This window comes from Cottoperca gobio, chromosome 9 (genome assembly GCF_900634415.1).
Source record: "Cottoperca gobio chromosome 9, fCotGob3.1, whole genome shotgun sequence".
In the NCBI taxonomy this organism is placed as follows: Eukaryota; Metazoa; Chordata; class Actinopteri; order Perciformes; family Bovichtidae; genus Cottoperca; species Cottoperca gobio.
In genome coordinates this window covers 16,003,052-16,028,823 of record NC_041363.1, presented here as the reverse complement: position 1 = coordinate 16,028,823, position 25,772 = coordinate 16,003,052, and the positions used below count along the sequence as shown (strand labels likewise).

At 40.8% G+C, this 25,772-nt stretch overlaps 2 protein-coding genes across 6 annotated transcripts; one reads left to right on the top strand and one right to left on the bottom strand.

Moving 5' to 3' along the window:
• Positions 1-4,914: 4,914 nt before the first annotated feature.
• Positions 4,915-9,771, bottom strand: LOC115013916 (ATP synthase subunit alpha, mitochondrial-like). The gene is made up of 11 exons (XM_029440481.1): positions 9,617-9,771; positions 9,067-9,142; positions 8,118-8,287; positions 7,741-7,914; positions 7,295-7,461; positions 6,859-7,159; positions 6,439-6,663; positions 6,226-6,333; positions 5,916-6,060; positions 5,653-5,803; positions 4,915-5,547 (listed from the first exon to the last, which is right to left on the bottom strand). The coding sequence occupies exons 1-11, from the start codon at positions 9,674-9,676 to the stop codon at positions 5,469-5,471; spliced, it is 1,656 nt and encodes a 551-aa protein (XP_029296341.1). The 5' UTR covers positions 9,677-9,771; the 3' UTR covers positions 4,915-5,468.
• Positions 9,772-11,356: 1,585 nt separating this feature from the next.
• On the top strand, positions 11,357-25,669 carry ark2cb (arkadia (RNF111) C-terminal like ring finger ubiquitin ligase 2Cb). Of its 5 annotated transcripts, none has more exons than XM_029439430.1 (8): positions 11,357-11,666; positions 15,313-15,634; positions 16,306-16,437; positions 17,839-17,968; positions 18,150-18,254; positions 18,640-18,732; positions 19,315-19,418; positions 21,901-25,669. In XM_029439430.1, exons 1-8 carry the CDS (start codon positions 11,606-11,608, stop codon positions 22,016-22,018), a joined length of 1,065 nt encoding a protein of 354 aa, XP_029295290.1. In that variant the 5' UTR covers positions 11,357-11,605; the 3' UTR covers positions 22,019-25,669. The 5 variants fall into 5 exon arrangements, 4 of the variants coding, with proteins under 4 accessions (XP_029295290.1, XP_029295289.1, XP_029295291.1 ...); XM_029439429.1 differs by having other exon boundaries at positions 11,358-11,666; positions 16,309-16,437; positions 18,637-18,732; XM_029439428.1 differs by having other exon boundaries at positions 11,359-11,666; positions 18,637-18,732.
• Positions 25,670-25,772: the final 103 nt, after the last annotated feature.

Here is a 25,772-nt window from a genome sequence, read left to right as displayed (position 1 = left end):
GAGCGCCGCTACGGTGGAGTTTACCCCGGTGGACGAGAGGGTCGCCTCCCTACACCTTCGGGTTATGGGGGGGAAAACTCGAACATAAGGATGCTCATAAGTGCACGTGGTACTAGAGCACCCTAGGCCAAAGGTCAATGATCGATTTTGTAATCGTATCATCTGATCTGAGGCCGCATGTTTTGGACACTCGGGTGAAGAGAGGGGCGGAGCTGTCGACTGATCACCATCTGGTGGTGAGTTTGATCAAGGGGTGGGGGAAGACTCTGGACAGACCTGGTAAACCCAAACGGGTAGTGCGGGTGAACTGGGAACGTCTGGAGGAAGCCCCTGTCCTGGGGATCTTTAACTCACACCTCCGGCGGAGCTTTTCAGCCATCCCTGTGGAGGTTGGGGGCATTGAACAGAGGCAAAGCAGCGGGTGTGGGAGAAGTTCGGAGAAGCTATGGAGAAGGACTTTCGGTCGGCACCAAGGTGCTTCTGGATAAACATCCGGCACCTCAGGAGGGGGAAGCGAGGAACCATCCAAGCTGTGTACAGCAAGGGTGGGACCCTGCTGACTTCAACTGAGAAGGTTATCGGCCGGTGGAAGGAGCACTTTGAGGAACTCCTGAATCCGAAACATTTTTCAGGGCCTAAAGTGTTTATTTTTTACATGTCCGTGTTGATGATTGTTGTGTGAAACAGAAACTTAAAGATGTTCTCATGCTTCACTGCTTCGTCTCTATCCTCTATGGTAGAGGCAGAGCTGGAATCTGATGGGGGATCATCGTCAATTTTCCTGATGGAAGTCACTGAGGTAGTCAAACAACTCCACAGTGGCAAAGCCGCAGGGGTTGATGAGATCCGTCCAGAAATGCTGAAGGCTTTGGGTGTTGAGGGGCTGTCTTGGTTGACACGAGAGATTGGGCGGAGAATCGGAGCAGCGGGGGCGGTATTACAGTCACTTTACCGCACCGTTGTGACGAAAAGAGAGCTGAGCCAGAAGGCAAAGCTCTCAATATACCGGTCGATCTTCGTTCCTACCTTCACCTATGGTCATGAAGGCTGGGTCATGACCGAAAGAACGAGATCACGGGTACAAGCGGCCGAAATAGGTTTTCTCAGACGGGTGGCTGGCGTCTCCCTTAGAGATAGGGTGAGAAGCTCAGCCATCCGTGAGAGACTCGGAGTAGAGCCGCTGCTCCTTTACGTTGAAAGGAGCCAGTTGAGGTGGTTCGGGCATCTGGTAAGGATGCCACCTGGCCCCCTCCCTAGGGAGGTGTTCCAGGCACGTCCAGCTGGGAGGAGACCCCGGGGAAGACCCAGGACTCGGTGGAGAGATTATATCTCCTCACTGGCCTGGGAACGCCTCGGGATCCCCCAGTCGGAGCTGGAGGATGTGGCCCGGAGAAGGGAAGATTGGGGTTCCTTACTGGCGCTGCTGCCCCCACGACCCGATCCCGGATAAGCGGTAGACGATGGATGGATGGATAAATCACAAATGAAAAGCAAGTAATCAACTTTATACAAAAAGCAATAAGTGCTTTTGATGTTTTTCAGTTCATTTTACTTGTTCAGTGAGAAAGATCCAGTCTGTCTTGGGCTTGAACAAGTGCACTGAAATCTGGTTGAATGTCTGAGGTGGATATGCGCAGGACAGCTGACAGGTGATCATCAGTGATAGAGGATCTGTATCTGGATTTGTTGAACTTCATCACTGAGAATATCTGTTCACATATGTAGGTAGATCCAAAGAGGACCAGAATCTTCTGAGCATGTCTCCTCATGTGTGGAAAGTTCTCCTCTTTCAGGGAAGAGTAAAACTCAGGCAGTGAGACTGACCCAAAGTGCTCTGACAGAAGTGTGTCAGACTGCAGGTCAATGAGTTCAAGCTGAACATCACTGGGTGCATCATCCACATTGCATGTAAATGGGGAAAAATCACGTGCATTTCATTCTCAACTGTTTTAAAGTCTTGAAATCGCCTCCAAAACTCACCATGCAGTGCTTCTAACATGGATGAGTACCTGTGGAGGTGATCAGCTGATGGTGTGGCTTCCTTCAGTGTTGGCAAGTGGGTGAGAATGTTGTCCTCCATTTGGCTTGAGAAGCTGCAACTTTCTCATGAAAGCCTTCACTGCGCTGTACATTTCATGCACAAAAAGACCCATTGCAGTTTGACATTTAGTTAATTCATTAGTGCAGTCACATCTACAGCAATCTACTGCCATCCAGTCTGCATCTGAAAGCTGTGGGACGTCTTTTCCTTACGTCACACAGAAGTCTTGACTCTCTTCTCTCAGGTCCCACACTCTTTGCCCAGGCTGAGCCACCTGACAGCGGCGTGGTAGTCACGATGTTCAGTCTAATTTTCCTCCAAAAGTGCAACAAACTGTCTGTCACAGTGCTTGACATCAAACAAGCTCTTGCCCTGATGAAGTTAACTATTTTAGTTACAACATCAACAACATGGTTAATTTTTAGAACTGACTTACACAACACTTCCTGATGTATAATACAATGCAACAATACCAATTTCTGTTCAGGGTTCATTTCTGTCACTTCATACTGCATTGTCCGTTGTCACGCCTGCCAGCTTGCCCCATTTCAGTCCCAACTTGTCCACACATGCATTTACCTCCGTGAACACATCACTCCCTGTTGTTGTCCCTCTCATTGACTGCATGGCTTCTCAAATGCCTCCTTTTTCTCCGGACATATGAGTTCTGCAGAATCCACCAAACACTCCTTGATAAACTCTCCGTCAGAAAACGGTTTACTTTTTCTAGCGATTTTGTGGGATAAGACATAACTTGTGTTGACAGCTGCATCTCTGGATGTGCAATGTTTTGTAAAAGGTCCTTGTTTGTTTTGCAGTTTAGCTAGCAAAGCACCCGACTACTTTTCCCGCTCTTCATCAGACAAGTTCTTGAACGGCGACTCAAATTGTAATCCTTGAACACAGCGACCTGCGCACCACAAACTAAGCACACGGCTTTACCTTTGACTTCTGTAAATACATACTTAGCAGTCCATGTCTTCTTGAAAACGCGGCATTCTGTATCAATCTTTCTTATTTTGGTGTGAGTGGACATTTTGAGGGCCAGCATCACTTGTAGCTGTTCACGCGCGCGGCGCGCATAGTAAATAAAGAAAAACAGCACCCTTTTCGAAATAATAGCAACAGTTAGAAAGTTATTTACACCATGCACACAATACAATTGTGTTGCTTTTATTTTGAAAAGGGTGCTGTTTAAAATATATATATATATATATATATATGTTATAATTTACGATTGTCCTCACGTGGGCTGGACAGGGCCGGCCAAAGGGCCGGATGTGGCCCGTGGGCCGTACAATGCCCAGGTCTGATCTAGGTCATACAAATAGGTGTGCGATGCTAATGCATAAAGAGAATTTAGCAGGGATTTAGAAATAGGTGGTTTAAAATGCCAGGGGAAATTTCATTTGTTCATGTTGCTGTTGCATAACTTCTACCTTCCCCATGTCTGAAATCTGACCGACCAGGTTGTCTGTTGCTCCACAGAGCTCGCTCTTGTTGTCACGCTGACCTCGACAATAGTCTTTATTGAAAGCAGCTCTATTCACTCTCACATGTCACATGTCCCACTTTATCTTGCCAGACACTGATGCCACTGGAGAAACAAGTGACTCATAATGCACTTGTGTTTTTTAAAAGAATTGGCACTGAAACATCACAAATTTAATTTCCCTCACAATACACTTTGTTTACAATTTGCCAGCCCATTTCTCTTAAAATAATGACTACTCAAATACGAGGATCCTATGAACATTATCTATTGTTAAAAAGAAACAAAAGACAAAGAGTCTGTCTCATCTTGTTCCTGTTTGAGAGAAGACAACAAAGCAGAGAAATACAACATTGGGAAACGATGTGTGAATAGGAGGTTGGACAAGGGGCTTTGGTATGCGGGGGATCATAAACTTTAAAGCTACGGTTTTCCAATTACAGGTATAAAGACACAGGCTGTTACACAAGAGCACTGCATCTGGTCCCGCATGAGAAATGTGCAAGGTGGTGGTTGTATTGTTACTCTTTGTTTTGATGAGAAATTTTAACAAACCTTCAAGTTTCCCATTTTGACAGTTACAATTGGTGCAGTGGTGAATAAAATAAAAGTTTTTAAGTCAGTTGTCAAAATTGCACTTGAAGACAAGAATTATTTCTACAGCCTTTTTCCAATTTTTCCTGTAGCTTTTAAAGTATAAATAAAATAATGTAATTTCTATATAATGAGCAAAAGTAGCGAGAAAGTGAGTGAAACAGCTTTGCTACATCCTCCATGCTTATATGCTGTGATGTCACGGATGGGTGACATGCACATTGCGAAATTGATAAACAAAATATTACATACCAAACTGTTGTGGGTTGAGTATTTAAACCTAAGTAGTTCATTACTCTGTGGCATCTACAGCCACCTACTGGTCATGATTGATATAAAGGCGGGACACGATGTTACATTATCTACAGTATTGCTTCAAAAATGTCAAGTTATGCTTAGACATGGAGCAATTTGACAGAAAATAAATCTGCAACTTCTATTTAATCGTTGAATTCAATACAAACACTTTCTGGTTGCAGCTTTGCAGGTGTGAGGATATGCTGTTTTTCTGTTTTATGCTGCAAGTGCAAAAATGAGCAATTTGGACCTTGGACTGTCATTTTTACACAAAACAAACATGATAAAATATGCCGTTTGTTAATGAAGGTGAGGTTTGTTGCAATCCTACATAGAGCTGTTCCATCATCCATTTCGACTACGTAAAATAAATGTGCTTGCGAGTTATGAAAAGGCTTCAACCACAAATATGAAATTAATCTCACTTTAGTCTCTTCACAGTCAGTGGTTGGGAGCACGATCTCAAGACATAACACAGGACAATACAGGATGGATTTGATGTGACAGTGTCACTGAATTTATTACCATAGTAACAAACATTTCACCTCATCATTTCAACCAGTTGAGAAACTGGGCTTACAGTCCTTCCATCCTCTGAAAATGGTGAGGTGCAAAACAAACACTTGCCAAGTCTAAACACTCATTTGCCCTCTTAAATATAACTCTCATGAACAATTCATTACAGTAAACAGAATTCAAGACTATGGTATGGGGATTGTTATGCATGTACCCTTTATGTTTTGGTACACTGAAATACTCTGACATAAAATTCCAAAACACATTTGATGCATTTAAAGAAAAGTATTGTTTTGTTCTTATAACTCTTCTGCCACTGACAAAATCTGCTCACAGGGACCCATCCTAAACACTAAACTTACTGTAGTTATGCGCACAATCAGAAGAATTTTACACCTCGGTAGGGTTGTAAAATTTTATTTGGAGAAATCTGTACATGGAGGTTTTGGCCTTCAGTGTGTTCACATATATAAGCGTAGTGGAGACACAGACAGGTAGCTCACTGAAGATCAAGAGAAGTGTTATCCATTACTCAAAACTGGACAGGAAGGTCAGTACAACCTGCTTCAGTTTAGCGTCTGATGGCTCAGAGATCATGCCGTCAGTCCTGAAACAGAAAACAGGTCATGTCAAACTCACTGTTTGGTTTTTTTTGACTGCAAATACCCATAGTAGTTGTGAAAACATATTGTGGCTGAGAAATGTGTCTCACTTGATTGCGGTGAGCAGGTCCTGGTGCTGGCTGAGGACGTGCTGCAGGAAAGCCTTCTCGAACCTTGTGATCTTGCTGGGCTCCATTTTGTCCAAGTATCCTCTGACACCAGCATAGATGACTGTGACCTGCTCTTCAATGGCCATGGGAGCTGGAGTGTGTGAGGGAGACAAGAGCTTATTTTAGAAAAAAACAAAACAAACATTGCATTTATTTAATACTTTCTTAAAGCTTTTCAATTTTAAAAAGACATTGCCACTCACAGTACTGTCCCTGCTTCAGCAATTCAGTGAGCCTGACTCCCCTGTTAAGGAGCTGCTGTGTGGCAGCGTCGAGGTCAGAGCCGAACTGGGCGAAAGCAGCCACCTCACGGTACTGAGCCAGCTCCAGCTTCATGGTACCGGCCACCTACAGGGAAGAAATCGTTATAATGCAGGAGATCGCATCTGTTGGATGACTGCAGAAAGTTTTTTATAAAAGTGTCAAACGATTTACTGTGAAACCAAACATGAAATGCAGCTAAGATGTTCAGGTGATTTCTGAATATAAAAACAAAACAAAACCAGATGTTACCTGCTTCATGGCTTTGGTCTGGGCAGCAGATCCTACTCTGGAAACGGACAGACCCACGTTGATAGCTGGGCGGATACCCTTGTAGAACAGCTCAGTCTCCAAGAAGATCTACAGCAAACAGATTAAGATATTACTATACAACAGCATTGTAATGTAGAATGTTTCATATATGTGCAAATACACAAACAAAATGAGTGAAAGTTTTAGACAAACCTGTCCGTCTGTGATGGAGATGACATTGGTGGGGATGTAGGCAGACACATCGCCGGCCTGGGTCTCAATGACCGGCAGGGCAGTAAGGGAGCCGCCGCCGAAGTTGTCGTTCATTTTGGCAGCTCTCTCCAGCAGACGGGAGTGCAGGTAGAACACATCACCAGGGTAAGCCTCACGACCAGGGGGACGACGCAGAAGCAGGGACATCTGACGGTAGGCAACAGCCTGAGGAGGAAAGAAATAGAAATTTACCTTGGTTGCACCTGGGAATACTGCCTCAAGAGATTTAGATTTTTAAGTAAATTGATCATAAATATTTATCAGAAAAAAAAGAAAATCAAATGCTGTAATTTCAAGCTAGGACAGTTTTACAGAATTTCTTTTTTGTTTTAACTTTACAAGCGCAATCTGAGTCCTCACCTGCTTGGACAGATCATCATAGATGATCAGGGCGTGCTTGCCGTTGTCTCTGAAGTACTCTCCCATGGAGCAGCCAGAGTACGGAGCCAGGTACTGCAGAGGAGCAGCATCAGAGGCGGTGGCAGAGACCACGATGGTGTACTTCATGGCATCGGCATCAGTCAGCCTCTTCACCAGCTGCGCAACAGTGGACCTCTTCTGTCCGATGGCGACGTAGATGCAGTACAGCTTCTTCTTCTCGTCGGTTCCGTCGTTGAAGCGCTTCTGGTTGATGATTGTGTCGACAGCAATGGCAGTTTTGCTGGAGAATGGAGATAGATTTAGAAAGCCTACTTACTAACTTCACATTGCACTCAAGCTTTAGCTCCCATTAATCCATGGAAAGGTCGCAGGTCCAAATACTCGTAAAACCGTTTGTCCACGTCAAAGTATTTACCCGGTCTGCCTGTCGCCAATGATCAGCTCACGCTGGCCTCTGCCAATGGGCACCAGGCTGTCCACAGCCTTGATTCCAGTCTGCATGGGCTCCCTCACAGAGATACGTGGGATGATACCAGGGGCCTTCAGACCCACACGCCTACGGATACTGGAGCCCAGGGGACCCTGAGAAAATAAAATAAAAATAATTTTTTAAAAGATGAAATAATAAGTGCCAATAAAACTATTTAATGTAAACAAGCAACAATGTTACTGATTTCCTAAAGATTAATGGTATGACATAAATTATTATAAGACAGCTGCACAACATCTACTCAACTAATTGAGAGAGAGAAAAAAGTGAAACGTGGTCTTGCTTTGACAGATTGCAGGAGTTTCATCTGAAGTTTCATTTATAGCAATTAGATTTTCTACTTCAACATAAGCTATAGCGGCTCAAGTGACCTTTCCATCGATGGCATTTCCCAGAGCGTCCACCACACGGCCAAGCAGCTCCAGACCAACAGGGACATCCACGATGGCACCAGTCCTCTTCACGATGTCACCCTCCTTAATCAGCTTGTCATTACCGAACACCACAACACCAACGTTGTCGGGCTCCAAATTCAGAGACATGCCCTGGAGGAAAACATGTTAAACTTGTTATGTTGGATATCTAGAGTTTGGGGGCATTTCACCTTTCAGTTTAAGAACGGTTCACAAAGATCTTTACATTTTTACAATTCAAGATGACAATAGGTTAGCATTTCGTGCAGTTTTAAAATCAGTGAATTTAGCCCGAAAACAGAAACTTTCGTTTTATAGCATCCTTTTATACATACTTTCAGTCCAGAGGAAAACTCCACCATCTCTTCTGCCTGGACATTCCTCAGCCCGTACACTCTGGCAATACCATCACCAATGGAGAGCACACGTCCCGTCTCCTCCAGGTCTGCAGAGGTGTCAGCTCCCAAGATCTTCTCCTCCAGGATTGAAGACACCTCGGCTGTGCCTGTTAAAAAGATAAAACATGCACGTTATAGCATCTTGCTTAGCAATCATAAAAACACTTTGATATAATAATTATCTATTTATCAAATTTAAGCTTAACAGATCTTTATATAAACATCTTGATATGAAACAAGATGACATTTAAGATTTTGGTTGTTAGTCACAGTGATACAATTTTTCCTTAGAGACCAAATAATCCACTACTAGCTTGGTATAAATAGTGTACAGGCTAAAACAAAAGGTAACATCACATTAGCAATTGCAAGTCAAAGATATGAATAGCTGTGGTTTTAGTCAGTGTCTCTGTGCAAAAGGTTATTTAAAATATTTATTAGACAATACCTTTATATTTCTTAGCTTTTTCCAGGCAAGAAAAGTAATTAAATATTTACAATGACACATGTATACCGATGAGCTGGTTTGTCCAATAATTTCAGATTAACATGTAAACCGATAAATTGCTATTTCTCTTCTACATGTTTATATTCTGCAGATATACATTTTCTAAGGTTTTTACTTATAATAGCCTTTTGATCACTTAATTGCTGTGTCTTAATTATTTAATCCTGTGGGTATTAGTGTTTTGTATCAGTTATAAACTACTGGATGCCTGGATTTTCTTCAGGATCAATAAAGTATCAATCTATTCAGTTAATTTTACAGCAATTACAAAGACGAGCTCTGTAGACATAGTAATGGTCAATGACCTTCATAAATCACTTTTAGGAGCTGGCCTATAGTGTGGAGGATAAAGTTTCTTTCATGTTGTTTTTAGCTCACCTGTCTTCTGCAGCCATGGTCTGTGTGTGTGGAGGTGGTTGACCCCAATGCAGGCGGCCGGGACAGCCTTGGACACCTGATTTAACGACAGACGGATATGATTAAGCGTTAAAAACGCAAAAATACAAGTTCAAACTTATTGCAGCGACAGTTAAAATGTGCACTATGAAAGCTAAACTAATGTAACGCTGTGCAGCGTTGAAGACATGCGCTGTCAGGCTTCCTGACCTTCAAAGCGTGGGTGAATGAGCCGTTAGCTCGCAGATAGCATTAGCTTACGTGCTAACCTTAGCACCGCTAGCTTCAGGACGGACACTGTCGTTTCACAAGGGCAACTTCAACAGACATATTAAATATAACAATTTCGATGTTATTAACGCGAATTATTATTCAGAATAGCTTAGAAGAGTTTAATCCGCCTGAATAAATCGATGACAAGTTAGCTAGCGGCCTTAACATTACCCTTCACACCCACAAGGTTCACAATGATATTAGGTAAACTTGCTGCAACATCCCCATCAGATGTGGATAGTTTAACTCAAATACTTACAAATCCAGCCCTTCTGGGCAGGGTCCTGGCCAAAGCTGCTGCAACTCTCACGGATAACATTTTTGCTGGGTTGCTAATGACCTGTGCTCCACCACTAGCGGCTTAGACCTGGCTGTAAGTGAATGCAATGGCTGAATGAACTCTTCTTCTATTTATGTGACACTGACGTTACATTTTCTGCTTTTCTGCTCAACTCTGCCCCCTGTCGACAGGGTGATGATACTGCTGCAATATTTCACCCACAACTTATTTTGCACAAACATGTCCGATTTTATTTGATAATTTAGGTAGAAGAGAGTGCTCAGATCATTTGCTTGAGTAAAAATACTCTGTTATAGTAAAAAATACTGCATTAATAAACGTACTTAAGCAAAAGTTCACAAGTATAAGCATAAACATATATATATATAAAAAAAGTACTGAATACTGAATGTTTTTGTTTTGCCTATGAAAGGGTTGTCGATTAGAATATGTAAAAAGAGAAGGTAGGCCTATATTAAACTTAGCTTTAGGCTACACCTTTTAGGTCATGTATTCCCTTTTATTTAATGCCTTATTGTTCTTATTTAATTTTATTATATATAATATAATTGTAATACTTTATAAATACATACAAATTCAAAAACATTTAGTTAAAAGCGCTTGAGAACAATTAGGTTTTCAGTCTGGATTTAAAATAAAATTACTATACTGTTTATGTAATTGGTTAGACAAAATATTAGGGACTACTTTCAGTATAATGTAGTCCAGTTCAACACCATCATACACTTTTTTTTATGTAGGCAAAGCTACGGTTTGTCGCATTAAACAACAGCCAATTAACATTATTTTTAACAAGATGAATTGACAAGACAAGTATTTATTTTATATACTTCAGATCATACATAATACCCTTGGTGAATATAGAGAGGCTAATACTTTCATTGAAAAAGTTATAGTGAGATAAACATTCAATCAGACTTCATTTTCGGTCTGTAAAAAATGTATCCCCTCTCTATAAACACACAAATGAGACCCTACTATAAAGTATTTTACTTTTGTATTGTGTATACTTCAGATCATGCCTAATAACCTTGTTGAATATGGAGAAGTTTTGCAAAAGGGGATACAAATTCTGTCAGACTGCAATTTTGTTCTGTCACAAAATGTATTAATGTGACTCTTTAATGCACAAATGACGCCCTGATATCTAGTATTATACTCCAGATCAGGCCTAATAACCTTGATGAATATAGAGACGTTTCTTCCGTCCTAGCAAAGGTTATAGGGGATACATTCTTTCAGACTACATTTTCACGCCACAAAATATATCCCCCCTCTATAATGCACACTCTCTCTGTCCTACAATTAATTATTTTATTTTGTATACATACACTTCAGATCATGGTATAATAACCTTGGTGAATATGGAGAAGTTTTGCAAAAGTTATAGGGGGATACAAATTCTGCATTTTCGGTCTGCCACACAAAGTATCCCCTTTCTATAAAGGCACAAATGATGCCCTTCTATTAATTATTTTATTTTGTATATACACTTTGTTTAGATCATACCTAATAACCTTGGTGAATATGGAGAAGTTACTTAATTTCCAAGGAAAGGTTATAGGGGGATAACATTACGCATTATATCAGACTACATGATCAACCTGGACCAAAATATATTCTTCCTAAACATGCACAGTACCATCAAGTATTTAATTTTGTACAGCCTATACTTCAGATCATGTCTAATGACCAAGGTTAACCGAGAGGTAGCGCCAGTTTTTATGTGTAGCGCCGCAACATCGCCCTCTTTTGCTCCGGACATCAAATGACATGTCTGCTTTTGTCAACGACAACCAACCGAGTCAGACAGTCGTTTCGTCGGGTTTGCCTGTGGTGCTAGTAGCCAGCCAGCAACAACCAACCGCCTGAATGTAGATCCGCATGGGCTTCTACTACTCTTTCTCTCCAAATAACCCAGCGGAATCATAAGATAAGGATCCCAGGATGGTCTTAGTGCATGTCGGATATCTGGTTCTTCCTGTATTCGGCTCAGTAAGAAACAGAGGTACGGTATTAATATTCATATCGATCCAAAACATGTGCCCTGTTTATCTTAATATGCACTGCAGCTGTTGGCTAGCTAGCTCGAGATTAGCCGTTGGGTTAGCTCGCGTTAGCTATCTTAAAAATAACGGTTAAATAATTCGCGAAATAGCCCGCACCGTGTTACTACTTCAATTTGTATTTACTGCAATTAACATAAACCACCGAATAATGTTGTTTGTCGTGCGCAATTCCGCCTAATTTAAGAAAAATACCGCCGCTAAAGATAAGCTAACTGGCTCGTTGGTACAGGCTATGTCTTGGAACGGAAACATTTCTCACAAAGGATTTCACAGGCATGGGGCGTGCTGTCCAAAATATCTGATGTCAAAAACACATTCCAGAATAGACAATCGTGTCAGACAATGTTAATCTGAGATATATTTGACTCGTGCGACTTTTATTTTAGTAACATAACGATGTATTGTTATTTCCCCCAAGGCGCTATCGTGTATTTGCCGTGTAAAAATACCGCAAAATAGACGTAGCCTTTCCAGCCAGTCAGCTTATCTGTGCCTGGATGATGTCATTTGAAGATCATCTGCTTCTGCTAGTGCTCGCCGTTTTCCCACCTGGATTTCAGTAATTATTATCCGTGTCAATTGGCCAATATACTAATCGATACATGGCCATTTTCCCGAGGAGCGTGGACTTCCGAGCTATTCAATTATCAATCGTCTTTTTCATTATTTGCCAATAGGCAATTCAGCAGCTGTTTGTTTGAAGCTTGCAAAGAGACCCGAGTATGCGGTCACAGTTAAACAATGGTAAAGCTACAGTGTAACATTAATTTCACAACAGTGGCATCAATGATTTCATTGTGCTTTTATTTCTGTTCTTATTTCCCTGTTTCATAGTATGGAGGCTGGCTCTACATTCTGCATTTATCAGATCTTTGTCGTCCCCCCCATTGTGTAGCTAATGATCATCTGCTGCTGTGTGGTGTGGCGTGGCCTCTGCCTGTTCTCTGCATTTAGCTGTATTGTGAATCCCTTCTTCATTTCCTCTTTCCATCAGAAGACGACATTGGTATTAAAAAGCACCCCCTCCCAAGATGTATTCAGCCATAGACTTTCTATGTTAAGCAGACTAAAAAATAGCTAACACCTAGAACAGAGCACCTTTTTTGTCTTTTTTCTGTCAAATTGCTGTAGCACTGAGTAAACATTTTAGCTCCTTTTTTAGATATCAGTTGAATGTCATTGTGTACCTCCCATCCAGTCTTGATAGACAACATGCTGTAAATTCCTGTAAAGTGGATACATTTTGCATGATCTCAAATACTGCACTGCATTGTTGAACACCAGAATTCGGCTCATCTTCCTTCTCTTCACACAAGGTGCAATGTACATGATTAAAGTGACCTATAATTTAAAAAAGCATGCAAATTGGAACCATATGCATGCCATTATTATTATCGTTAAAAACTTAGCATTCCAGCAAATGCTGTCATGTGATCACTTGAAATGATTGACGGTACACTGCACCTGCACACAACAACCTGCCATAACTGTCTCCATTTTTGTGTAATCCTTTTGTTCCCTTTGCAAATTTCAAGCTTCGAATCACACTGAATTGTCAGGGCTGTTTGCTCCTTATAGGCAAATGAAAGTCTAAACATTTATGTAAGCAAAACATGCTCACTGGTGGTTCATCACTTCCCAATTTTCCCCACTAACATAAGGCCAAAATGCTATCCATTTCACAGGGATGCCTATTTTCCTGCACTGCTAAAGAGATCCTCTATTAGTAATAACGTCTTTATTGTTTGGTTGTGGTCTCTCTTTACCTTTTGTTCTGGTAATAGTACTTTCAATGCATGGTCACGTTTATGATTCATAATTTTTTGTTTTTGTTTTTCTACATTGACTAGTGAAAATCCAATGTAATCTTTCTGTAGTAAAGATGTACCCTGCTGTACTGAAATCATGTGCTGTAGCCAACACGTCTGCTCATTGGATGCTGCTTTTGTTCTTTTTAACCCTATATGGAGCATGGTGGGCCTTGCCTTCAGTCTATGTTGTTTATTTTTGTTGCATGAATTTATACTATTATTATAAACAAACAAGAAAAAAAACACAAATTCCACATAACTAATATTTTTCAATAAAGAATATAGTGTTTTTCCTAACCTTCAGTGTGCTTCTTGCTGATTTCCATTTATTGTCCTCCCTCTCCCGTGTCCCTACCTGCCCCCTCCACCCCCACCCACCTCCTCTCCCGCTGTGACAAAGATAGACAATTTCCACGCTTCCTCCATCACAGGGCCTGAATGAGTCTATCTGCTGTCATTCATGGTGATCGTTTTCACTGAGACGCTTGAAAACGCAGTGTGCTACTTACAGTCTAGACTTGAGCCTTTGACCCACGGCAGCAAGGTCATCTCTAGTCTGCCCAGCAACACTGACGACCTAAAAATATAGCTGGAAGGTCATACTGCTTGTCTTCGCTGGGTGTGTTTAAAATCATACTGCGTCTTTCAAGCGTACTCCTACTAGTAAATGCAATGTAGACTTTGCCTATTTCCTCATGATTTTCAAAAATATTTTCACTGTTTACGTAAGAATTCGTCGTCTCTTTTACACTGTCGAAGCAGATTAAACTTGAACCGTACTGGAATTTTAGAGAACAATTTTAATGTCTAAACTATGTCAAATTCACTGCTTCAGTTTTGCCAGATGGACATAACCGAATACATTAAATCCTGCTTCACTTCTGACCAATCCTTCTCCCTTTAGCTAGGATTTCTTCAAAAGTTCTAAAAAGCTACATTTGTTATTGCAATTTCTCTGCACTTCAATAATCAAAAGGGTCTTTTATAAGCGTAACACAGTATTAAAACCATATTGCACCACAGCCCAAGTTGGTCTGTATTTTTCTGCATGCTGAGTCTCCACAGCAGTCTGTTCACTGCATTTGCCAAATAGCTGTGGTTGGAGTGAGTTAAAGGGCATTCAAGCTATTTCCTCTCAACTCCTGAATGCTCATATGGGAGAATAGCAAGTAGAGCCTCGCTGGATGTGTAAAACACAAAGATACAGTAGGTTTCAGTCAAACACCGATGTATAAAAATGTAATTATTGTGTGGTTTCTTTTTAAAGATGGAAGGAATTGTTCTTTACGGTTATATACATATATATATATATATATAGAGAGAGAGAGAGACTTGGCACCTAAACAGTTTAATATTTGTCTTCTAGATAGCCAGGTACTTAAGGTTTTACTCAGTGCACTGACCCACTGTTGGCTGCAGAATTTTCAAGAACCGAGTTGCGTTGAAGACCATGCACTGGTAGATTTCATCTGTTCTGATCCAGTTCGCTTGTCTGTGAATCAGAAGACCAGGAGTCGATCCAGAGGTCGGAAATGCAATTAAAGAAATGAACGCTTGCGTATTGTGTGCAGGACCAAAAGTGGTTGTCATGTTCATGGTACTTGTGGTAACCATCATTTTCCCACCCCCACAGAAGTATTTTTCACCCTAGGTAAGAGGTAGGGCTTCATTAACATGCTATATCACACACACAGTAACACCACATTTCACCCACAATTAATTCCATCTAATCTCTCCTCTCAGGTACCTGACAACTTCTCCTTATCCTCCACAGGATCCCATTTCAACCGGCAACAGCAGCAGCAGCACAGCCATGCTACCTCTTGCCGGCACTTCCAGTTAGGTCCTCAGGCCCCGCTGCCCATGGACTTCCCCATGCCCCATCCAGGGCAGCCACAGTCAGGCATTAACCCCCACCTGGCCCCTCCTGGCCACCAGCATGGCCCTCCGCTCCACCCGCCCCTCAACCCCCTGCCCGCCCCCCAGTTCCAGGACATCCCTGCCCCTCCCTTCCTACCTCAGGCATTACACCAGCAATACCTCCTCCAGCAGCAGATCCTCGAGGCCCAGCACCGACACATCCTGCCACCCTCCAGGTATCCACATGGGTTTGCAGGGAAATAACAAGAAATATAAAAAGGACATAAATGTTTCCTTTTCCACTTAATGTCGTGTAGAGCTGCAATAATTAGACTAAACCATTACATTACAGTACAGGTCATTTAGCAGACACTCTTATCCAGAGCGACTTACAGTGAACTAACTACAGGGACAGTCTCCCTGGAGCAACTCAGGGTTAAGTACCTTGCTCAGGGGTACAATGGTGGCCACCCTGGTATTGAACTCCTGACCTTCTCGTGTTTTGTTTGCAAGACGTACCACTAGGCCATCACCAACCAACCATCAGTCAACTAAACCATTAGTCGATCGACAGAACAAATATTTTGGTGATCGATTAATCGTGCAAAAAGGGCAGAAAAGGCTGTTTTCAGCCTCAAACGTTTTACATCATAACAAACTGAACATCTTTGGGTTTTGGACACACAAAACGAGACATTTAAAGACATCCCCATGGACTTTGAGAAACTAGGATAGACATATTTAACTATTTTCTGACATTTTATAGACCATAATCTAGATTAATCTAGAAAATTGTCAGATTAATCTAATATGAAAATAATCGTTGCGACACTGGTTTTGCAGTGACGTCATATTTAAGACCTTTTCCTAAGGATAAAAAAAAAAAATGCTTGGTTATTTGTCTTAGTAGACGCACCCCAGAGAGAGTTCCTCACCAGCCCCACAGACTGCGGCCCGGCTATGAGTTTGCTCCGCCTCTTCATGTCCCTCCTCAGCCTGTGGTGCAGCAGCCCCGCTACCTGGCTGAGGGCACAGACTGGTAAGCAAAATACCGCGTATATATTTTGTCTTTAGTGAGAGAGGTTACAATCGCTATTCATTCCCGGGGACAAATTACTCTGCAGTTGTCAATTTAGATTTCTTACTAACATGGTCTTATTAAATGATACACACATCTATAATACTCATTTTCACACCACTGATGATTCTATTAAGAGTTGAAAAAGAGCCCAAAACGAATCAACTCTTATTAGACACTTAAGCTGTCAATAAACACCGTACACATCTCACCAAATGCACAGTATGCAGTAGCTAGTACTTTAGAGGCAAAGAATACCAGCTCCTTTGTTTTTGTTACAAAAATGGTTGCCATGATGTAGGTTTAGATTTCATACCAACAGAAATTCTACTGAATTATACATTACTTATTTCTGCATCAATGATGCACAAAGTTAGACAAGACATCCTTTTCTGTCAGCTTTTTTTTAGTTGGACTGCACCAGACCGCCGTCAAATCTGGGTCAAGACCAGATGAAAGGGGTTTAAGACAAGTTGAAAAAGAGCCCAAAGCAACTCTTATTAGACAGTAAAATTGGCAATAAACATTATACAGGTCTTGCTACATGCAACATCAATGCATGAGGAGTTTCATAAGGGGCAAAGGGAGGTGGAGCAGCCCACAGCGGCTCTCGAAGTTATGTTTTGTAAAGCTGGAGAAAAACTAAAGTTGAAAAGTTGAAGTAAAATAAAATTGTTGGTTTAAAAAAAAATGTTAAGTTAAGGCAACTAAATATGTAAAAGAAAAATGGGAAAGAGTGCTAAATATTTAGATATAAGGTAGTGAACAGCAAAACGTGGAAGATGCACTATTCTTCCACCACTTCATGGATCTTTGAATCCCCTGAAAAAATCGTATTTTATTTTTGAATCATTGTTTTCGCATATTACTTGGGAAATGTTCCTATGAGTTGTGTGGTACTTAATCTCTGTCATTTCTCTGAAGAAATTGTAATAGGAAGCAATATATATTTAATTAAGATACTTTAAATAGCAATAAATCTACTTATAGCTAACTATTTCAACGGTTTATTACAGCTGTTTAAAGAGAGCTTCTTATAATGCATATATGCTGTTTATCCATTACTTTAAGATATCTATTTCAACCATCTATCCACAATTTTTACCTACCTGCTGAGACTTCTGCTGAGCTAGTGTTACACTCTTAACTCAGTGTTCTGGTGTTACAGCTGAATCAATTCATGGATTCAAATCGGAATTTCTATTTTTTCCAATTAACTGTAGATACAAGTACAACTGGTTGAGAATCGCTGGCCTGAACAATGCTGTGTAGAAATCCACTGTTATCCAAAGACAGTTTGCCAGAAACACTATAAAAAATCGTGTGTCATGGGCTGACTTGTTTTTTTCGGTTTCTGTCCAGGGATCTAAGTGTAGATGCTGGGCTTCCCCCCCACCAGTATCACATCCATCCGCTGCCGCAGCACTATCAGCACTACTTGACCTCTCCTAGGATGCACCACTTCCCTAGAAACAATGCCTCAACACAAGTGGTGAGCCCCCTTTGCCTCAGCACAATCAATCACGTTCGTCTCGATGAACTCCCAGCGACCGTCTCTCAGGGTTTCTCAGAATAATCTCGATACCCAGCATCCGGGCATGAACTGTGTTACAGTTTTGACGGATTTCCGCTGCAGAACTGAAGCTAACTTTTTTTTGTCTGTCATTTACCAGGTTGTCCATGAGATCAGAAACTACCCATATCCCCAGCTGCACTTGCTGGCTCTGCAGAGTCTCAACCCCTCCCGCCACGCGTCCGCTGTTAGAGAGAGCTATGAGGTGTGTACCTCTGCTTCCTCGCTCTCCTCCGCAGACACACCAGTCTACGCTCATTTATCGTTGTTTTTTCTGTGACCAATGCTCTGGACAGGCTTGAGTGTGTAACTGGTTTTCTTATTTCCAATTACTCCGGCTTCCAGATGCCTCAAATGGTTCAACTGCCTTTAATCTCATGACATTTGTTTTCATTTTGATAAGATGCAATTGTTTTCCGAGAGGCTCTTTCCTATTCCTTGAAGCACAAATTCAATTTTAGCATTCCACACTTGTATGTCTTCTGCATTTGAATATGTTATTATACAAATGTCAATTTTAATCTGCCTGTGTGACTTCAAACAGTATCCTAAAAATGATTAAAAGACATTTAATGTGGTTTTTCAAGGAGCTTCTGCAACTGGAGGACAGGCTGGGGAGTGTAAACCGTGGAGCGGTCCAAACCACCATAGAGAGATTTACATTCCCCCATAAGTACAAAAAGGTAAAAACTGGTCAGCTTTTTACTTGCTAGCTGAGTGAGAGATCTTTGTGATGTGATCTGGTAAAGACGAAGGCTTTGGGCAAGAAATAGGTTGGGCTGGATGGAAAAGACGGGATAAAGGGCATTGCTGGGTGGAAAGGATCAAAGAGCGAAGACGAGAGTTGAAAGAGGGTCACGACTCTCACAGTAGTTCAGAGGTCAAACTAATTTCCCTGAGCAGATTAGTAAGAGAGGGCTGCAGTGTGCACAATTCAAGGAGAGGGATGAGTCATCCAGCTGTCTGCAGATATGTGCGTGGAATGAATTTTAAAAACACGTCTGCACTGAATATGACCCAGATACTCTGGAAAGAGTGTCGGATCATTTGGTACACTGTGAGTGAGAAGAAATAATTGAGTCTTTTCTATCTGATGTTTATTATTTTTTCTTTTCTGGGAAGCATGATTAGGTGACTCTTTTCTCCTCCTTGTTTGTCTGGGCTGATTCAGAGACACCTGTAGCATAAACATAACAGCTCCTAACACGCAGCCGCACAACACACTTTAATAATTAAAGTCTGTTTGGCTTTATCGCTCTCTGCAGAGAATACCCCAGGACCTGAAGATGTGTCTGGAAGATGAGGAGCTGGACACCGATGAAAAGTGCACCATCTGTCTGTCAATGCTGGAGGATGCAGAGGATGTCAGGTACAACTATACACTCATCTTTTGCTTGGAACATGCTGGTTATGCAGATGTGAAAATACGTTGTGGATACAGTTCATCTCCTGGGGGATACATTTGTTTTACATATCCTGCTCTTCAGTTACATATAGCTCTTAGCAATTCTGAAGTACTAATGTGGCAGTGTCGGTCTGTCGGACATTATTGATCCCCAGAGGGTGAATCCTAATGACTTTGGTGATCCCCCGTTTATCTTTTTGTGCCACCAGCAGGTTAACATTTGTGGTTTTAAGGGAAATGTCCCGACAGCTATTGGATGGATTGTTATTAAATCTGGTACAGACATTTCTCCCCACTCAGGATGAACTGTTACAGCTTTGTTCAACCCCTGACTCGTGCCTTCATCAAGTAAAAATTGCAATTTGTCCAAGACTTTGGTTCACGAGTAATGCCCTGCAAAACTAATGACATTGCCGAAACCTCAGCTGTACTTTGTGCATTAGTGTTGTTCTCCAAAAGAGGATTATTTTGGTGAGTTTGTTGGTGATTAGTTGGGCTGTGTTTTGGCAAGAATTTGGCGATACAATATGAATCATGATACAGGGGTTTCAATATATTGCAATACTGTAAGCAAGGTGACATGTTGTGACTTCTGAGTGTCATAGTACAAAGAATACATTACCATATGCATACAATCCAAATAATGTTTTTTATTTTTCTTAATGAATTTCTTTTTTTTTACTATTCATTAAAAATCCATGCAGTGTTTTTGAGAATCGATACATTATCACAAAACATAATGTTGCGATACTCAAATGTATCGACATGTTGTATTAGTAGATCTTCCTCCATGTTTTCGCCTGGTGAGGTTTTGAATTGGAATAAAATCCTGCAGACAGTCATTTGTCCATAATATTTGTTTTTACATCCAAACTCAACAATCCAGTGGACTTACACACAGTGTTGTGACCAAACTGTATTCTTAAGGTTGAGGTTTTGTGTCTGTCCAGAAAACTTTTGCTAATGTATTTAACGCTTTCAACGTATTCATTCAACGCTTTCCTTCAGAAAGGATACACAGTCATACAGTCGAAGCAGTTTTTAAGTGTACATTGGTTCTGCCATGTGAGTTCAAAGCATCAGGTTTGAAAATCCTATCACAGGATTTTTTTACAGCACCTCCTCTCGAAACGCCCGCCTAAAGGCAACATTAGCATTTCACGGCATCTTATGATGTGTGACCGGTGTCGAGATCTGTCTAGCTGGCAAAGTGATAGAGGAAGTTATGTAAAATAAAAGAAGTAGGTGAAGGCTCAGGTTTACTAGAGGCGCGGGTGCATCTGGTTGTATATAAAAAGTAGATAGTTAGTTTTTTCTTGCTGAATATATTGTTTATGCAACCAGTCGTGGTGGGGTGGGAAGCATTCTTCATTCATGATGTTTCAGGCTTTGTTGAGTTAAACTGTGAGAGGAGTATATACCTTCTGGATCTGTGGATTTTTAGCAACAGTCGCAGATAAAATAAAATGTGAAGCGAAATTTGATCATAAGAAGACACTTGAGACGCATTCTGAAATGTGACAACTGGATCTATTCTAGAAACGATCTCGATACTGAGCATGACGAGAACCATGAATCACATTTGCAGAAGATTTAAAGGAGTTTAACTTTAGTGTAACAGAGAGTAACCACAGCTGTTTCCTCCAGCTGTTTAGAACTCTCTTTTTGTTGGTTTGCTCACTTATGTTTACACAGTCCATTAACGTTTATCGAGACGGAGGCTTCAGGAAGCAGCCTCGAGGTGCAGCAAACTCTCAATTCTCAATTAATCTGCAAAATTATCTTTTTGTTCATTTATGATTTGTCAATGTAATTTCAGAAACTTAACTTGACATAATCAAATTGCTCGTGTTATTAACAGTTCAAACACCAAATATATTTAGTTTAATATCAATCTATATGTGGCAAACAGCAAATCCTCACATTGGAGAAGCTGAAACCGAAGATTCGTTGGGATTTCTTCTAGAAAAGCGATGAAACGATGACTTGATTAAAAAAAGAAATACATTTTCTGTTGATCGACTTGATTTGATTAATCAACTAATCGTTACAGCTCTAAGGCTGAAAAGGTAAAAGGTATCGTAGACGCACATAAGAAACTTCATCAAATACCACCGTTATTTAATTTAGATCAGGATTCAAAAGTCAATGAAATACAAAGAACAGATTTTCTTAGAAATTGTGAACAAAAGACTTGTGCAAACATTGAATAAACTGAAGAATGAAGTGTTCCTTTATTTCTTGAGCAAAATAAACCATTATACAACCTATTAGGTTATCTGAAACCTCACTGACGGGGCTGTTTATCTTTAGCTCATTAGTAAAACTGACACTTTAGACATTACCTGGTTTCAAAGGGCAGCAATTCAATGTTGCTGAACATATTCCTGAAGTGAAGACATACATTTATGTCAAAATCCTGACCCTGTCTCCTCTGTGTCTGTAGGAGATTACCCTGCATGCACCTCTTCCACCAGGCGTGTGTGGACCAGTGGCTGGCCACCAGCAGGAAGTGCCCCATCTGTAGAGTGGACATTGAGACCCAACTGACCCCCGACAGTTGATAGCTCCTGTCGACTCCTGCAGCTTTGGATCTGGTCTTGTTAATTCTTCATTGCCTCCCTCGGGGGGGGGGGGGAAGCTCTGCCAAACACCCCTCTCTTCCCTTCTGCATCACTCAACGAGCCTGCCTTCTGAGACAGCTGTGACAGAGGGATCAACAAAGCACACTCACCTACAACACAACGAGGGACGGGGGTCGATGCATAGATAGGCGGCTGGACTGAAGGTTGGTTTGAATGGACTTGCTGGATGTAAAAGGTGGGCGCGGACACGTATGGACAGATGTGCTGAGGCTTCACACACAGATTCTGTCAGATGTGTACCCTATGTACATTTCTCCATACAGCCATGAAGAGAGGACCTCTGACTACCAACCTCCCCAGCTCAGTGTGGCGTATTAAGGCCATTTCTCTGCCACTACATCTAAACCCTTTCCCCCCCCACTAGGCCTGTGAAAAAAATCCTTTAAGCTGCACTCTGCCCAAGCCCTCAGCACATCTGTACAGAACATTATCAAATGATTAGCATGAGGTTGTTTGGTGTGAACTCTCGTAGCTGAACGCTTGTGGTGTAATGGAGTATAGTACTGAATAAGTATTTACAGAGTAACAGTGTTGTGTAGCAAGCAAAAGCCTTTTGAGAAATATGTTTGTTAAAAATAAACCTACAGAGAGGGTGAATACGGCTGAAATAAGAGAGAATATTCCGTGTGTTAATTAATCATAGACTGAGGAAAGAGCTAGTTGTGTAAAAAGGCCAAAAATCCCTCTTTCTTGTCTAACATGGTTTTGGATTTACAATTAGTAGATGCCATCAGAGTTGATGCTAAACCCGCTAACTGCAGGCATGGCTTCCAGTGATCTGTGTAGTGTTGTAGTCGGGCCTCTATTATCTAGAGCAGAGGCCTCAGATGTGCATGCTGTATGGCAGGCTTGGGCTGTGTCGTTAATATTGTGGAGCAGTAGAAACAGGGACTGTGTGTCTGTGCATGTGAACCGTATACTATGACGATCCCACTCATTCATAGAGGAGGACAAGAATGCACCTAATACCCCCCCCCCCCCCCCCCCCCACTCATCCCGAGTAGATCAAAGTTGCCCTTAGACACCGATCTCAGACCAATGTAGCATTTCTCTCCTGATGTTCCAGGTTAGGATTCAAAGAGCTGCTTGTGGGTCCGTGTCTAACTGCAACTCCTCTCTGTTGCCTCGCTCATGGCATGATCACATGACGTGAGAGGCCGGCATGGGCTTGAGGATGCAGTGCCTGAGGTCTTGCCATCAGAGTGAATAACATTTGTATTACCTATTACCAGAACCTTATTGCCTATCAAACAAGCACATGTGATTTCTATATACAGTGAATCGCCTCTGTTGTGTATCGGCTCCTTTTCATTTCAATCTAAGTTGCTCCCACTGGTATGATAAAAAGACTGTCTGGTGTTACAGGGAAAATACAAACTAGTTTGCCTGTGATATGTGCTAGAATGTGTATGATTGTCCCCACCCCCCTCCCCCATGGTAGTAGTGTATGGTATTGCTAGAACAACTGTGATACGTTCAGTGATAGAAGCCGTTTTCTCTATATCATGCATGAACCATGTCGGCGTAGTTCACTTGAAGGAGGGTGAAAGGGAGAAAAAGCCATCCATTTGAAAAATACCAAACAATTGTTCTTAACATTAATTTTATTTTCAATTGTCTTTTTCTGCCATTTTCTTTTTCTTCTCGTATTTCTTTTTGCTCACATGCCAATTTGGACATGGTACTAATATGCCGAGTCCTTGTCCATTTTAACCATAGTGAAGAAAAAGCTGCAATGCTGCAAAAACATATTTATTGTTGTTATAATGTAGCTTGTGTTTTGTAAATGCACTATAATATGGAGTTGCCTGAGTTTTTGGTTTGGTGGTGTGGGTTCTTCTTGTCCTAGATTTTGTGTTTCTATTCAGTTACAAGTATTTTCATGCTTCCTTGTGTATTATTGGAGGGTAACTTGACTGTTTGTGTTGCGTTTCTTTTTCTTTTTGTATGAAACCTCCATCCAAAAAACTACAGATGGATGAAAATGGAGGTTTTGCTAGTTCACATAGAATGCTGTGATTAAAGATGCCTTAAGTATTTAACAATCATTATTTATTACTAACTGTAGCTAGCTAGCTATCGTGGTGAAATATTTAATGTCTCTATCTCATAACTTTGCAATTTAATCAATATATTTATTTAAAATAACACAAAATATAAAAAAAAGAATACCTCATTATGCATTGGTCGGTGGGGATGCTTCTGCATGCCGTCTGTGTTTTCTTTTTCAAAGGAGAAAAAAAGAAACCTGTTGAAAAATTGACTTGTGGGGGTGTTTCCCAACACATTTTCTAGCCAGCATGGTGCTGTTGATCTGGATTACATTCCATTCATTTCACCTCTTGATTTTACTTTAAAATCTTGTCATTATTTAACATCACTCCTGCTTTGATCTGAAGCAGAAGACGGGGTACAACCTCTTTTTGTCTTAGTATGACTCCACAATTAGCTTGCTTTTGTTATATGATGCTGCTTTGTTTTCCATAATCAGTCATATTGGATTATATTTTTGATATTTGTTTTATTTTGACCACGCTCATGATATTCCATCATATCTGGATCTCAATTTAGTGCTTATTATTATTATTATTATTATTATTATTATTATTATTATTATTATTATTATTATTATTATTATTATTATTATTATTATTATTATTATTATTATTTTAAGACTCACATAATGAGCTATATTATTTGTCCCTTATGTATTGCTGGCAATTGCTTTGTGTGGGATTTTGGGAAATATCTAACATGCTAACTTGAGCCATTGGTCTTATTGAGCAAATTTCTGGTGTACTGTGGTTATACAATATAGATAGCGTGTTTTACACCTGGGTATAATAAGCTAACTACGTTTTCAGTGTGCATTTCTTATTAATACTCTACTAATCCTGCAAATTCTTATAACATGTATTGGATTGGAATTAAGCTGGCTGGTCTTACTATTATTATTTCATTTCGTGCTCTCACTGGCCTTACCCCGTGTCCTCCACAGTGTTCCCCATTACTCCAGAGCGAACTGGACAGTAGCCATAGTATTAACTCAAGCTGATGAACCGGAATGAACAGTAGAACTTAAAGCACAAGCTTTTTAATGCATGTCCTTCTCAGGTTTTCCTATGTGTATGTGGGAGTAGCTCTGTAGATGTGTTTAATATGATGCTGTACCTTCTTGAATATTTCAGATGTTTCTTTGCTGCTGAAAAAATGTTGATTATTAACCTGCCAGTGAAAAAGGGAAGTGGCCATCTTTGTACAACACACTGCTGTTTTGCTGTAACCGCGCAATGTTTTATGATCTTGAGTATTTTATAGAAAAGTAGAAGTATGTATCAATAATATGAAAGCAATAGCTAAATCATAATGAAGAATAACATGATCAGTGAATATTGTGGAAAATCTTTAGATTCACTCTGGGTGGATTTTGTACTGTATTTATTACTAATGATGATGCAAAAAGTTGCATAGCTTAACCCAAACTGTTCTGTCTCTTTTTTATTTATTGTCTTGTATATGATCTTTTTGTATGTGTTTTTCAAATAAACTGCCTAAAATGCTGAGAACTAATCTAATGTGTGGTTTTATTTGGCATCCTTTTTTAATCATTTACTTAAAACATACTCAGCAGTTAGTATATATCTGTATCAGTGTAGTGGTCGGCAAGTTTCGA

Bases quoted from the DNA above. Each gene is read 5' to 3' on its own strand.
- ark2cb (XM_029439428.1), top strand. From the start codon at position 11,606: ATGGTCTTAGTGCATGTCGGATATCTGGTTCTTCCTGTATTCGGCTCA. The intron at 16,438-17,838 runs GTAAGCAAAATA...GTTTCTGTCCAG, and splicing joins CTGGCTGAGGGCACAGACTG to GGATCTAAGTGTAGATGCTG. The intron at 18,733-19,314 runs GTAAAAACTGGT...CGCTCTCTGCAG, and splicing joins TCCCCCATAAGTACAAAAAG to AGAATACCCCAGGACCTGAA.
- LOC115013916 (XM_029440481.1), bottom strand. From the start codon at position 9,676: ATGTTATCCGTGAGAGTTGCAGCAGCTTTGGCCAGGACCCTGCCCAGA. The intron at 7,462-7,740 runs GTCACTTGAGCC...TTATTTTCTCAG, and splicing joins GAAATGCCATCGATGGAAAG to GGTCCCCTGGGCTCCAGTAT. The intron at 7,160-7,294 runs GTAAATACTTTG...TCCATTCTCCAG, and splicing joins ATTGGCGACAGGCAGACCGG to CAAAACTGCCATTGCTGTCG.